Source organism: Mobula hypostoma, chromosome 16, assembly GCF_963921235.1.
Source record: "Mobula hypostoma chromosome 16, sMobHyp1.1, whole genome shotgun sequence".
Classification (NCBI taxonomy): domain Eukaryota; kingdom Metazoa; phylum Chordata; class Chondrichthyes; order Myliobatiformes; family Myliobatidae; genus Mobula; species Mobula hypostoma.
In genome coordinates this window covers 38,334,481-38,350,552 of record NC_086112.1, presented here as the reverse complement: position 1 = coordinate 38,350,552, position 16,072 = coordinate 38,334,481, and the positions used below count along the sequence as shown (strand labels likewise).

Sequence of the window (16,072 nt, the reverse complement as noted above, 5' to 3'; positions counted from 1 at the left end):
AAGCCTCTGACTATCCACACAATCAATGCCTCTCATCATCTTATACATCTCTATCAGGTCACCTCTCATCCTCCGTCGCTCCAAGGAGAAAAGGCTGAGTTCCCTCAACCTATTCTCATAAGGCATGCTCCCCAATCCAGCCAATATCCTTGCAAATCTCCTCTGCACCCTTTCTATGGTTTCCACGTCCTTCCTGCAGTGAGGCGACCAGAACTGAGCACAGTACTCCAAGTGGGGTCTGACCAGGGTCCTATATAGCTGCAACATTACCTCTCGGCTCTTAAACTCAATCTCATGATTGATGAAGGCAATGCACCGTATGCTTTCTTAACCACAGAGTCAACCTGCGCAGCAGCCTAGAGTGTCCTATGGACTCGGACCCCAAGATCCCTCTGATCCTCCACACTGTCAAGAGTCTTACCACTAATACTATATTCTGTCATCACAATTGACCCACCAAAATGAACCACCTCACACTTATCTGGGTTGAACTCCATCTGCCACTTCTCAGCCCAGTTTCGCATCCTATTGATGTCCCGCTGTAACCTCTGACAGCCCTCCACACTATCCACAACACCTCCAACCTTTGTGTCATCAGCACATTTACTAATCCATCCCTCCACTTCCTCATCCAGGTCATTTATAAAAATCACAAGAGTAGGGGTCCCAGAACGTATCCCTGAGGCACACCACTGGTCACCGACCTCCATGCAGAATATGACCTGTCTACAACCACTCTTTGCCTTTTGTGGGCAAGCCAGTTCTGGATCCACAAAGCAATGTCCCCCTGGATCCCATGCCTCCTTACTTTCTCAACAAGCCTTGCATGGGGTACCTTGTCAAATGCTTTGTTGAAATCCATATACACTATACGTACTGCTCTACCATCAATGTGTTTAGACACATCCTCAGAAAATTCAATCAGACTCATAAGGCATGACCTACCTTGAACAAAGCCATGCTGACTATTCCTAATCATATTATACCTCGCCAAATGTTCATAAATCCTGCCTCTCGGGATCTTCTCCATCAACTTACCAACCATAAAGGAAAAAACTATTTCTTTCTTACTGTCTTTACTTTATTAGAGATTAAGGAGGACCCACATGTCATCAAATACTAACAAATTTCTGCTGACGTACTGCTGTCTGGCTCCATTGTGGTCTGGTATGGAAATACAAATGCACAGGAACCCAAAAGGTTGCAGAATAATTAACTCAGCTCAGTACATCACGGCTACGTTCCTCTTCACCATTGGTAGCATGTATATGTACACAATGCCTCAAGGCGGCAACATCTATCAAAAATACCACCATCCAAGACACACCATCTTATATCAGCTAACATCAGGCAGGAGATATAAAAGCCCGAGTCCCACACCTAATCGTTACATTGGAGATCACTTCATGGAGCACTTGTGCTCAGTCTGTAGGAATGATCCTGAGTTTCCAGTTACATGCCACAGGTGTATGGTGGATGCTATTTCCACCTACACTCAATCCTGAAGTATCGGACGGTAACAACACTTACAGACTATTTTTATTAACTACAGCTCAATAGTTCAAGCAAACTCATCATCAAACTCCATGACCTGGGAGTCAATACCTCCCTCTGCAACTGAATCCTTGACCTTTTTACCAACAAACTGCAATCAGTAAAGATTGGCAGCAATACCTCTAACATAGTTATTCTCAACACTGCTGCTCCACAAGGTTGCATCCTTAGCCCTCTATCCTACTTCCTGTATACGAGTGGTTCCCAACACTTTCTAATGACATAGATTCCTATCACTGACTGAGGGGTCTGTGGAGCCCAAGCCGGGAATCCCTGCTGTCTACCAATGACCGCAGAGCCAGATTCTGTTCGAACTCCATCTAAGTTTACAGACGATACCAATGTAATGGGCTGTAGCTCAAATAATAATGAGAGTTCCTTAAGATTGTTATAACTTGGGAAGGTAGTGGAGATAAGCTTCCACTACTTACTAAATGCTCTCAATGGCATGCTTCTCAAATAGTCTCTGACCACCCATTCCAGCTCCTGGCCTTCATGTGTGGCTTAGCTACCAAGTCTGGCTGATCCATTTCTACTTACAGGAAAAGGGGCAAAGGCAGGTTAGTAGTAGATGGGGATTATTAGTCATGGTTGGCAGCTCATTTAGGAGAAGGAAAACTGATCTCAAACCTCACTCACAGGGAAGGTTTCAGAAGTAAATCCCAAGGAAAAATCCGGAGCTTGAATCCCTAATGTAGCCCTATGCTTAGTTCAATGCTGACTGGCAACTCTACAACACTGTTGGTGTCAAACTGCATCGGTCACTACCATTCATTTGGATTCATCAGCAGCGTAGAGAGGAGGAGCCTGCACATGGGCAATAGCTTGCTCTCCATGTTGTACTGCTCTGGCATGCGTACTGGCTTGCACATCACACACAGCTAGAATGCAATATCCATGGTTCACCCTGACCAACACAGAGCCTCAAGGATGAGTCACAGTACTGGAAGGAGATACAGAGTTTCATGAGAAGTTATCATGACAACATTTCCTTCAATGTCAGTAAACAAAACAGCTTGTCATTGACTTCAAGGAGGGGCATAGTGCCCCTTTCTACATCAATGGTGCTAAGGTTGAGAGGATTGAAAGCTTCAAATTCAAAGGAGTTAACATCACCAATTCCCTATCCTGGTCCAACCACATAGCTGCCATGACCAAGAAAGCTAACAATACCTCTACTTCATCACAAACAAGAGAAAATCTGCAGATGCTAGAAATCCAAGCAACACACACAAAACGCTTGAAAAACCCAGCAGGCCAGGCAGCATCTATGGAAAAGAATACAGTGATGATTCAGGTTGAGACTCTTCATCAGGACTGGAGAGAAAAAAAAAGGAGTAAGAAGGTGGGGGGAGGGGAGGGAAACACAAGGTGATACATGAAACCAGGTAAGTGTGGGGGGGGGGGGTGGAGGAAAACAGGTGAAGTAAGAACTGAAAAGTTGATTGGTAAAAAAGGGGAAGAGCACCAGAGGGAGGTGATGGGTGATTTCAATTTGACTTCAATTCCCACTTAAATTCCACTTTCCATTCCTATTCCAACATGTCAGTCCTCTACTGTTGCATGAGGACACACTCAGGTTGGAGGAGCAACAAATTATATTCAGTTTTTGGGTAGCCTACAACCTGATGGTATGAGCATCCATTCCTCGAACCTCTGGTAATGCCTCCCCTCTCCTATTCCCTTCTCTCACCCGATCGCTTTATCTGCCCATCACGTCCCTCTGGTGCTCCTCCCCCTTTTCTTTCTTCCATGGCCTTCTGTCCTCTCCCATCAGATTCCTCCTTCTCCAGCCCTGTATCTCTTTCACCTATTGACTTGCCAACTCTTTACTTCACCCCTCTACCCTTCTGATCTAAGACAATTGAATGATTCCCTCATATGATTAGATGGACTCTTTATTTTATGTTGGTTTACATAGTCTAGTGTAGCCTTCTGCTATCTCACATGGTCTAGTGTTGTTTTGTGTCGTTTCATGTAGCACCAGGGTCCTGGAGTAACGTTGTTTTGTTTTTACTGTGTACTGTACCAGCAGCCTCTGGTCAAAATGACAATAAACTTGACTTGAACTTCACAGCGTACTTCGTTACGATCTCGCACCTTATTGTCCACCTGCACTACATTTACTCTGTAGCCATCACTCCTTATGTTCTATTGTGTTATTGTTCTACCTCAAAAAATAATAATTATAACAGTCCTCAATGCATTGTGCATTGAATTCATATTTATAAGGAATATGCAAGACAAGCTTTTCACTGTACTCCAGTACATGCAAATTCTCAATCCCATCCCTTTACAATCTGTGTCTGTGGCCTCTTTCACTGCCTAAGGCTACGTCCACACTAGACCAGATAATTTTGAAAACGCCGGTTTCGTGTAAATACGATAGGCGTCCACACCAAGCGTTTTTGAAAATATCTCCGTCCAGATTAAAAAGAGTATTTGGGCGAATCTCCTCCAACTGGGCATGCGCAGGACACATCAACAGAAAACAAGCGACGTGTTTGGTGTCGAATCTCGCTGTGAAAGTGCGCGTTTGTGCAGTTACAGACTAGAAAAACTTAAAAGGAAGTTGCCAAGTGATGGACAGCTGTTGGCTCTTGCACAGGAGGACTTAAAACCAATAAGAAACAAATACTGGAGCGTATGGAGGAACCAACAGGGAGCTCATGGAGAGTATGACCCGGCTGACGATGAACATTGAAAAACTGACCAACTCTGTTGCATTAATAAAGCACTTTGTTAAATGTATAAAACATGTCTGCATCAGTGTTATCTTGTATTTCCATACAATGTTACATTAGGCTGTTACACATCTATTGTCAGAGAAGTACTTGCATAAATAGGTAAACCACCTTCATACAAGGACAGAAAACAGGGCACAGTGAGTATACTTATTTATTCAGTAAATTATGGGTCGAAGTATTTGGTGAGTACATTTCTAACTCTTCTGGCTCCAGTCTCATTGCCGTCTGTTCTGAAATTGTTAGGTTGTGTGGGGGGGTTGCGTTCAAGAAAACAATGAAATGCCACGCTGCCACCACCATTCTGTTTCAGCACGTCATGACAGCGTTTTTAGAAATCTCTGGTTACCCCGTCTACACTACTCTGCGCAATCGGCGTTTTCAAATTTACACACTCTGGCGGGCGTTTTAGAAAAGCTCCATTTTCGGGTGAGGAAAACACTGTTTCAGTGTGGACAGAGGGTCAAAACGAAGAGAAAAGCTTTGGTTACAGATTTATCCGGTCTAGTGTGGACGTAGCCTTAGTCCAACATAAACTGGAAGTACTTTTTATCTTCCATCTAGGTACTTAGCTCACCAAATTCTTCAAGATTAGGTAAACCACTCTCATCAACTCCCATTATCATGCTGATGTTATTCCCTCACCCCATTTTATTTTAAATGCCTTGCTAATGATCAGTACTCTTTTCCATATGAGCTTTTGTCTCACACCATGTCTAGGCTTTCCTAAGTAAACTGTGAACCTAAATTCTTGCACTAGTTCTGAGAAGGTTGCAGACTCAAAACATTAATTGATATTCTTTTCCTTAAATGCTTCCTGATTTAAGAGTTCATCCAGTTTTTCTTTCACTTTCACCTTTTGGATTATTTCAAAATCAACTCATGATCTGCAGGAGGACCTCAGAGGATCAGGCTGCATCTACAGAGGGAAATGGGTAGTTGATGTTTTGGGTTGAGGTCTTTCCTTTGGATTGGAAAGAAAGGAAGAGATAGGCAAAAGAAAAAGCTGAAGGGCAAGTGTGGAGCAAAAGCTAGCAGGTGATAAGCAAATGAGGGCAGGAATTATATTTTTTAAAAATGTATTTAAAAATACAGCACAGAACAAGCCTTGCCAGGCCCAAGAGCTGCACCGCCCAGCAACTCACCTATTTAACCCCAGCCTAATCACGGTAAAATGTACAATGACCAATTAACCTACTCCCTTTGAACTGTGGGAGGAAACTAGGAGCACCCAGAGGAAATCCATGCACACACAGGAAGGAACGTACAAAAATTGCTGATAGAGGGCATCGGAATTGAACTCCAACACCCCGAGCTGTAACAGAATTGCATGAGGTGGGGTAGTATCAGGATGACCACTTCACTCATTGTTCATGCTGTACACTGAGAGTGAAGGTGGTTGAAGCATCTCTTATTTTGGTTATAGAAAACTGAGAAGCAGAAGTTGGGGGAGACAATAAACCATTTAATTAATAAAGTAACATCGCACCTTTGTTTATGTTTAAATACTTATATTTACTAGATTAGATCCCCACTAACATTGCAAATGGAATACAATACGCTCAGTGCATAAATGAAAAAGATACTTACCAATATGTCCAGCTTTAACTTGGAATGGAACTCGCAGCTCGCACTGAGGAAATTTTTCAAAGGAAAGTACAATTAAACAATTAAACTGCAATACATTAATCATGAAAATGTTGTGGCCCAATTTAATGTTTTTATCTCTTAAGTTTAGTGATAGTGACATTAACCAAGCAAATTTGCTCTCCATTTATAAATGCAAGTTCTAATATGATATTGAACTGTATCCTTAACCTTTCAATAAGTCTAACAATCATTCACTCCAGGTATATCCTGTCTATTAATATGAATACCACATAAAACGACCCAAGTTGGTACTTGACTAATGGAAATTCTGGACACGCAAGTACATTATTAAATAATGATACAACCATTCATGTGACAGCCTCTGTAAAGAATGAAATACATGGGCTCCCTATGAGAGCATTAAACAATCTGAATGGATTCTGGTAAAACATGATTACAATCATTTTGCAAATACTTTAGCTTTTTATACATACAACACTTTTAGTAAAGAGAGCCACAATACTTAATTTCAACCAACATGATTGAATCTCACAATTTTGCCAAGATATAAAATAGTTAACTCTTAAGGTCTACGCTACTACAGAGATGCTACGCACTTGGATGGGGTAATGAAGGATGATGGTTCAGGCATACATAGGACTATCATGAGCTCCCAAAAGGAGAGGATGGAGGTTGAAATATTTATGTCCAGAAATGATACAGGAGGAAGCAGAGAACAAAAAAAGACAACAAACTCATACAACACACATCAAAGTTGCTGGTGAACGCAGCAGGCCAGGCAGCATCTATAGGAAGAGGCGCAGTCGACGTTTCAGGCCGAGACCCTTCGTCAGGACTAACTGCTTGAATTTCCAGCATCTGCAGAATTCCTGTTGTTTGCGTTTAAACAAACTCATACAACCATTTCTATTATACCAGGGACATGCGGTGAATGTAGCATGGAATTCAAACCCCAACAGACTGTAAGACTATACTACGTGTCAATGACAGTGACATCCCTCTTCCTGACAGGGTGAACGTCTTCTATTCATGGTTTGATGCTCTAGTGAGGAAGGCGCCTCTTCCCCCAAGAAGGTGGTGATCTATCTGGCCATTGCTAATGTGAGGAAGACCAAGTCGGGGTCAACCCATGCAAAGTTGCAGGGCTTGTCAACATACTTTGTTGAGAAACTTTGTAACCCAGCTAGCAGATGTTCTCATGGACATCCTTAACATCTCTCTGAAACAGTCCACTGTCCCTTCAGGCTTCCAGGCCATCACCATCATCCCAGTACCAGAGACCAACAGTAACCTGCATTAATAACTGCTGCCCAGTGGCATTGACCTCAAGAATAATGAACTGCTTAGAGCAGCTGGTCATGGATGGCATTAAATCCTGCCTTTCCACTACACTGGACCACTACCAGTTTGCATATCACCCAAATCAGTCCACCAATGTCTCTATTCAGTCCTATCCCACCTGAAGAATGGCGTCTCCTATTCAAGAATGCTGTTCATCAATTTCAGTTCGGCATTTAATATGATCATTCTTCAGAAGCTGGTGGGTAAATTGTCATTGTTACTCAACATCTCTCTCTGTAACTGGATCTTGGATCTTCTTAAAAGTGACTTCAGACAGTCCGTTTTGGCAGCAACATCTCTAGCTCCATCACGCTGGTGGGTAAACTGTCCTTGTTGTGTCTCAACATCTCCCTCAGTAAATGGATCCTGGTTCCTCTTAAGAGACCTCAGACAGTCTGTTTTGGCAGCAACATCTCTAGCTCCATTACGCTGAGTACTGGTGCCCCCAGGGCTGCAGATCCAGTCCACTGCCGTTCATGCTGCTGCCACACAACTGTACAGCTAAATCCAGCTCTAACTACATACATAAGTTCACTGATGACAAAACAGTGGTTGGTCTCATTAGCAATAGCATACATAGGAGAGACAAAGCAGCTTGTGGTCTGGTGCAAACAAATCAACTTGAGTCTCAACATGGACAAGACTAAAGAAACGATTCTGGACTTCAGGAATGTGCAGGTTGACCACTCCCTACTGAATGTTAACATCTCCTCCATGGAGAGAGTAAGGAGCATTAAGTTTCTTGGAGTGCACATCACGGTTGATCTCACCTTGTCTCTCAAAATCACCTCTTTAGTCAAGAAAGCAGAGCAGCACCTCCACTTCCTGAGAACGTTTCAGTAATATCTGGCTCTCTTCGATGGCAAACAGGATGTGTACAAGGAAACGTTGGACCCAAAGTGAAGGGACACCAACTATAGTACAGAAGTTTGCCAATGTCACTCAGGACAGAACGGCAAATCAGCAACTGAGAGGAAGGTAGGGGTTAGCCCAAATTCATTTGATAGGAAAGACAGGAGGGTCCAGCTTAATCAAAATGAAGGGGTTGATGGGGTGAAGTGTTTCAAATCAAGGAGTATTATGGGTAAAGCAGAAGAAATTAATTCCATGTACAAATGCAGGATCTGAGGTGGTATACCTCTGCAGATGCTTACCTAAAAAGGGGGCAGACCTGCAGCTCAATGTTCTGGGGTTTTGATATTTCAGGATAGTAGAAGAATACAAACAAGGTGAAGGAAATGTATTATTATTCAGTTACACTCAAAGAAGACATTCTAGAAGGCTCATTCAATTTGGAATTATGGGCAGGAATGATGCTATGGTATTCTAGTATATACAGTACTGTGCAAACATTTTAGGCACACATGTAGACACATCCAGCCCTGAGACACCAGCCGAGGACATTTGATTCCAAACAATTGGTTTACTGATCACTACAGAATGTCTCTCTGGTGTTTCCCACTCCCTTCCCCTGTTCTCAACCATGATTCCCCTCTCCCTACCTCTTTCCCACTCTTAGGCCACAACAGAGACCCATATCAAGATCAGGTTTATCATCACGTCATGAAATTTTCTTTGGCTCCTCCCACATTCTCCTAACTCTAGGGCAGCCATGGGTCCTAGCTACATTGACTTCTTTGTTGGCTACAAGAAACAGTGATGTTCCTCGATTCTTCCCTGATTCCCCCTCCGCTACATTGACGACTGTATTGGCACTGCTTCATGCACCCATGCTGAGCTTATCAATTTTATCTTACTTTGCCTCTAACTTCCACCCTGCCCTTTAATTTACTTGGTCCATCTCTGATACCTGCCTCCCCTTTCTCGATCTGTCCCCATCTATGGAGACAAACAGTCAACTGATATCTTTCATAAATCTACTGACTCCCACAGTTATCTCAACTAGACCTCCTCCCACCCTATCACCTGTAAAAATGCTATTCCCTTTTCTCAGTTTCTTCACCTCTGCCACATCTATTTCCAGGTGTCCTTCTTTAAAGAATAACCTTCCCCTCCCTCTACTATTGATGCTGCCCTCACCCATATCTCCTCCATTTTCCATCTTCCCGTCGCCTTAAAAGTGATAGAGTTCCTTTTATCCTTACCTACCACTCCATCAGCCTCTGCATCCAATTTATTATCTTCTGCAATTTCCTGCCAATAAGCATATCTTTACTCCCCACCTCCTCCACTTTCCACAGGGATCATTCCCTCCAATTCCCTTGTCCATTCACCTATCCCAATAATCTCCCTTCCAGCACTTATCCCTGCTACTGACTTAAGTGCTACTCCTGTCAGTCTATTGTGTCCGGTATTCCTGATGCTGCCTCCTCTACACTGATGAGACCCTTCGTAAATTGGGGGACCTCTTCGTTGAGCACCGTCCGCCACAAGCGGGACTTTCTGGTGAACAAACATTTTAATTCTGATTCCCATTCCCATCTGACATGTCGGTCCATGGTCTCCTCTTGTGGCAAGATGAGGCCACCCTCAGGGAGGAGGTGATATTCCATCAGGTACCCTCCAACCTGATGTCATGAATATCGATTTCTCCTTCCAGTAAACAAATTCCACCTCCCATCCTTTATTCCCACTCTGACTTTTTACTTCTCACCTGCCTTTTACTTCCCCCTGGGTGCCCTCCTGTTTCCCTTTCTCCTATGGTCCACTCTTCTCTCCTATCAGACTCCTCCTTCTCCAGCCCTCGATCTTTCCTATCCACCTGACTTCACCCATCACCTTCCAGCTAGCCTCATTCCCTTCCAACCACTTTTATGTTGGCATCTTTCCCCTTCCTTCTCAGTCCTGAAGGGTCTCAGCCCACATCACTGACTATCTACTCATTTCAATAGATGCTGCCTGACCTACCGAGTTCCTCCAACATTTTGTATGTGTTGCTTTGGATTTTCAGTACCTGCAGACATTCTCATGTTTATGGCATGAAATTTGATTTTTTCCTGCAGCAGCAGTATGTGCAAAAAATATTATTACAGTACTCTGAAAAAGTCTTAGGTACCCGAGCTATGCACATGTCCTTTTGCACAGAACTGTACCTTTCAATGGCCAGCAGGTAGGTGGATTACAGAAAGATACAAAGTCAACTAGGCTGTGGTTGTAGATGACTTTAATTTCCCCAATACTGACTGGTAGAGTACTTGATTCATGCAAGAAGCTTAGTTGGGATAGAATTTAAGCCCATCCAAGAGGGCTTCTTGGAGCAGTATGTAAATTGTCCAAGCAGGGAAGGGGCATTACTAGACCTTGTATGGTGAAATTAGTCTGGTCAGATCATTTGGTTTCAGTGGGAGAGCATTTTAGGAAGTCTAAGCACAACTCCTTGGTTAAATCCATATCTACCATGTGGAAATCATTTAAAGATCAGTGACCAGAATTTAGAACCAACATGTTGCAGTGAGGATGGCAATCCTGAATGACAAAATAATGTAAATTTAATCAAAAAGAAAGTTTGAAAATTTAATCAGAAAGCAATGATCAGGAAAATGAAACCGAGGCCCTTAAGGAATCCAAAGAAAACAGGAACGAACACAAACAGGGAATTATGGAAGCCAAGTAGTGCCATTAAATGCCCTTAGCAAGCAGGAATAAGTAAAGTCTCAAGGTATTTCATACATACATTAAAAAACAAGGGGGTAGTTAGGGCAAGACCACAAAAAAGGAGGAAATTGAAGCCTGGAGCAAAGTAGGCAAAGTGTTGAATAAGCATTTTGCATCTGTATCCTATCCCACGTTACTGAGAGGGGTATAAGGCAACGTGCTAGAGAACTGGAGGATCGACAATATTGTTTCTTTGTTAAAAAAGGCAAAAGAGACAATGTAGAAAATTACAGGCCAGTGAGGCTTATAGCACTGCCAGGAAAATATCAGAGTGAACTTTTTAAGACCATAAGACATGGGAGCAGAATTAGGCCATTCAGCCCAGAGCTTTAGGGTAGGAATTGCTCGCATTTCCAAAAGCATGGGCTTGTTGGGAATGACCAGCAGAGATGTGTGTGAAAAGCAGGTCACATCTCCAAAACTTGAATGAGTTTTTATTGATATAAACTGATGAGCGTAGGGGAGTGGATGTTATCTACATGGACTTTGGTAAAGCACTTGGCAAGGACAACCAATCCAGAAGTTCAAGATATTGGGATTCATGGTAAATTGTATTCAAAATTCGCAGCCACAGTAAACAGTGTTCTCTGACTAAAATTGTGATCAGTTGTATCCTGCAGACATCTGTGCTGGGACCTCTGTTCTTGGTCATACACATGGACAAAAATGCAGATGTGCCATTTAACATGTTTGCAGATCAGATAAAAATAAGGAGTTTTAAACACTGAAGAAGGTAGTCAAATAATACAGCAGGATGGAGATTAACTGCAGATATGGGTTGAGAAATGGTAGATAGAGTTTAACTCGGATAAGTGACATGTTGCTCTGTGGAAGGTCAAGTGGGAGAGGAAGATGTACAGAAAATGGCAGGACCCTTAGGATTATTGTTTTATTTAAGGACATTGGAGTGCAAGTCCATAGCTCCCTGAAAGTGATAACAGATGCAGACAGGGTAGTAAGGAAGGTATATAAGAACACAACGTAACAAATAGGAGCAGGAGGCGGCCATCTGCCCACCAAGCCTGCTCCACCATTCAATAAGATCATGGCTGATCTAGCCATGGACTCATCTCCACCTACCTGTCTTTTCCCATAACCCTCAATTTACCTACTATGCAACTTTGCCTTAAATATATTTACTGAGGTAGCCTCCGCTGCTTCATTGGGCAGGGAATACCACAGATTCACCAATCTCTGGGAAAAAGCAGTTCCTCCTCATCTCCATCCTAAATCTACTCCCCCAAATCTTGAGGCTATATCCTCTAGTTCTAGTCTCACCTAACAGTGGAAACAACTTTCCAACTTCTATCTTATAGAAACATATAAAATTATGAAAGGGATAGATAAGGTTTCTGCTCATTCTTCTGAATTCCAGCGAATACAGTCTCAGGCAACTCAAAATCTCCTCAGTCTAACCCCCTCATCTATGGAATCAACCTGGTGAACCACCTCTGCACCACCTCCAAAGCCAGTATATTCTTCCTCAAGTAAGGAGAACAGAACTGCACACAGCATTTCAGGTGCGGCCTCATCAGTACTCTGTACAGTAGCAGCATAATCTCCCTGCTCTTAAATTCAATCCCTATAGCAATGAAGGCCACCATTCCATTTGCCTTCTTAATAGTGGGCTGTGCCTGCAAACCGATGTTTTGTGATTCATGCACAAGCACTCCCAAGTCCCTCTGCACAGCAGCATGCTGCAATTTTTTACAATTTAAATATTAATCTTTTCATTTTTCCTTCCAAAGTGGATGACTTATTTATCAATATTGTACTCCATCTGCCAGACCCTTGCTCACTCACTTAACCTATCTATATCTCTCTGCAGATTCTCAGTACCTTCTGCACAATTTGCTTTTCCACTCAATTTAGTATCATCAGCAAACTTAGATACACTACACTGGGCCCCTTCTTCCAGATCGTTAATGTATACCGTGAACAGTTGCAGGCCCAGCATTGACTCCTGTGGCACACCACTCACACTGATTGCCAACCAGAGTAACACCCATGTATCCCAACTCTCTGCTTTCGATTAGTTAACCAATCCTCTATCCATGCTAATACATCATCTCCAACTCTATGCACCCTTATCTTATGGATAAGTCGTTTATGAAACCCTCGGTTTCCTTGGCAGTGTAAGTCGAGGGAAGACAACCTCCAGCCCCACTAAATTTGTGTGATTGAAGCGCACTCCCACCGCAAACCCCTATTTGTGTGGATGCCGTGTAATTTGCTACCCGTTACAAATTAGTGCCACAAAATAACAGACAGTACACTGCATACAATTAAAGGAATTTATTAATCTTAACTAAAGGGTTAGTAAAGAATAACAAACAGAAAAGGGCCTATTCTAATTAAACAGTCAAATGTGCACAAGTTGGAGCTCATCTTGAACTTCTCTGTCACTCATGTTCTAGGCTCTCAGTCAGCATGACCACCCACACCACCTTCTGAGTGTCACTTGCAATCCATCTCAAACAAACAGATCTCCCACCGGATCATATGCTACGACCAGTTCTTCCCAGCGTCTTCTCTCTTCATGTCCCACCGAACAAAAGCCCAAGACCAACCTTACCAAGAAAACCTCCCACTAATTGGATGGCACACATTCCACATTATCCACGTTATGAAAAGTCATGTTGCACACAGAAACACAGGAGATTCTGCAAATGCTGGAAATCTTGAGCAACACACACAAACTGCTGGGGGGATTCAACAGGTCAGGCAGCATCGATGGGGGGGGGGCAGTAATAAACAGTCCCAAGGGTCCCATTGTTGAAGACAAAGCTGAAGTGATTATATTCACCCACAAATGGTGAGCAGATTATGCATCCCCGTTTACTCCTGGGATCACAGAAACTCAGTTTCAACCAATTCAAATCAGTCCATGGAATAGATAGCAAGCAACACCAAGAGCATATGATACAGCAAAGGCCATGAGATCAAACAGCATCCCACAGAGCTGTGGACAGTGAAGAAAGCTTAGAAAGGATACAGCAGAATATAGAACAGATACAGCCATAGATGGATAAATGGCTGATCAAGTTCAGAGTGGGTGGTGTTGTACTTTGGAAGCTCAAATACAAGGAGAAAGTATTTGCAGAATCCATAACAGAGAAACCCTGGGATCCAAGTTCACACATCCTTGAAAGTGACAATGCATGTAGAATAAGACGACGCATGGCATGATTCTCTTCATCACCAGGAGACATAGAACAGGGGTCCCCAACCTTGCTTGCAATGCGGACCAGTTTATTATTGACAATATTCTTGCGGACCGGTCGACCCCGGGGGGGGGGGGTAGGGTTGCCAACGGACAAGAGTAGCAGTCAGATACGTTGTGCTTTCCCCGAGAAAGACTACAATGACCATGAAGCCTTGCACCAGCACCACTGTGCATGCGTGTACGTGCCGATTTTTTTCTACAAATCATTTTTGGCGATTCTGTACCGGGGGGGGGGTGGTTGTTAATCATGACCAGAATGTAGGTGATAAGTGGCTAATACACTCAATTTCGTTTCTAAAAGGGTTTATCTAATGAATTTAATATTAAACACACAGCGCATATTTTCCTCGCATGAATATATTGATAAGTCAATTATCAGGGGAGGCCAGGGGAGCTTGAAGTAAGTGTTGAATGAACTTCCAGTAGAAGTGGTAGAGGCAGGTTCGATATTATCATTTGAAGAAAAATTGAATAGGTATATGGACAGGAAAGGAATGGAGGGCTATGGGCTGACTGCAGGTCGGTGGGACTAGGTGAGAGTAGCGTTCGGCACGGACTAGAAGGGCAGAGATGGCCTGTTTCCGAGCTGTAATTGTTATATGTTTATATAAGTCAATAGCATTATAACATTTTAAGTAATGTTTGGATATTAAACACACAGCACATATTTTCCCCGTATGAACATATAAAATCATTGTAACACACCAATATCGCTGAATCAGTGGGAGCCCTGGCTGAATACTTGTTCCCTACAACAAGACGGTGCCATCGAGGGGTGATGGGAGACAGCAATACTCGAAGGGGGTTCCTTATGTCCAGTCTATTCCGCAATTTAGTTCTTGTTGCATTCACTGCAGAGATATGTTGGAAATGGAAGCAACGTTTTCAGTGCTTTCGTGGCTATCTCAGGATATTCAGCCTTGAGTTTGATCCAGAATGCCAGCAGAGATGTTATGTCAAACATACTTTTCAGCCCGCAGTCATTTGCAAGCTCAAGGAGTTGATCTTCTTCCCGCACTGACATGGATGACGCATGGGTAATGACCTCGGGTGCGTTCAAGCTCAACAGTGCGTGACAGGGAATGAGGAAAGGTGCAGCTGACTCATATCGCCAAATCATTATCGTTTCCTCTCGGGCCGGTAGCACATGCTTTGCGGCCCGGTACCGGCCCGCGGCCCAGTGGTTGGGGACCGCTGGCATAGAGTATAAAAGTTAGGTAGCCACTTGCAGTCGTATAAAATGTTGCTTACACTGCATTTGGAAATATTGTTTACATGACTATTGCAGTAAGGAGGTGAAGGCTTTGAAGAAGGTATCAGTTATATGCAGAGATTGTACAAACTTGATTTCTTCTCTCTGGAATATCAGATGCTGAGAAATCTATAAAATAATTAAAGGCTTAGATAGGATAGACCAACGTAGGCCATGCCAGATTTCGCAAGGGCCACAAGTGGAAAAAAAAACAAGAAAATAGGGCAAGTTTACTGCTTTGATAATATATTACTAAAATATAAATAAAAAATAAAATAATTTTCTGTAATTTGATTGGAACCCTGAATGAAATGAATGGAAAAATATGCAAGGTGATGCAAATTAGGCAGCAAAAAAAAACTTCTGTGTTGGAGGTGGGAGGGGGGCGGGGATGGAGAGTGAGGGGGTTGTGGCACATCAACCGCCATCTCTGCTCCTGCTTAACAATGCACAAGTCACTGTTCACACCCTATAGGGCAGCCCACTGAGTCCCATTCCATATCCACCCCGAAATCACAAACTGCAGATTGGCCTTGCTGCAGACAGCCCCACCCAATCAGCCTGTATACAGCAGCGGCTGGTTCTGTATGTCTTCCTCTGACCCATATATAAAACGTGACATGAAGTTACTACATCGAGGTGATCTGCCAGAAACGACTAAACTACAGAGAGGCAAGAACTTGTGAAGTCTACCACTACAACTTCCATACTGATACTGATCATATTTTG

General features: G+C 43.1%; 1 protein-coding gene across 3 annotated transcripts in view; it reads right to left on the bottom strand.

Annotated features, from left to right (window-relative positions):
- The window catches only part of vps13a (vacuolar protein sorting 13 homolog A), a 307,850-nt gene that overhangs the window by 258,856 nt on the left and 32,922 nt on the right, over positions 1–16,072 (bottom strand). For all 3 annotated transcript variants that reach the window (XM_063068778.1, XM_063068780.1, XM_063068779.1), the window contains exon 3: positions 5,889–5,931. In XM_063068778.1, coding sequence (XP_062924848.1) covers positions 5,889–5,931 — 43 coding nt within the window. The remainder of the gene's footprint in view (positions 1–5,888; positions 5,932–16,072) is intronic.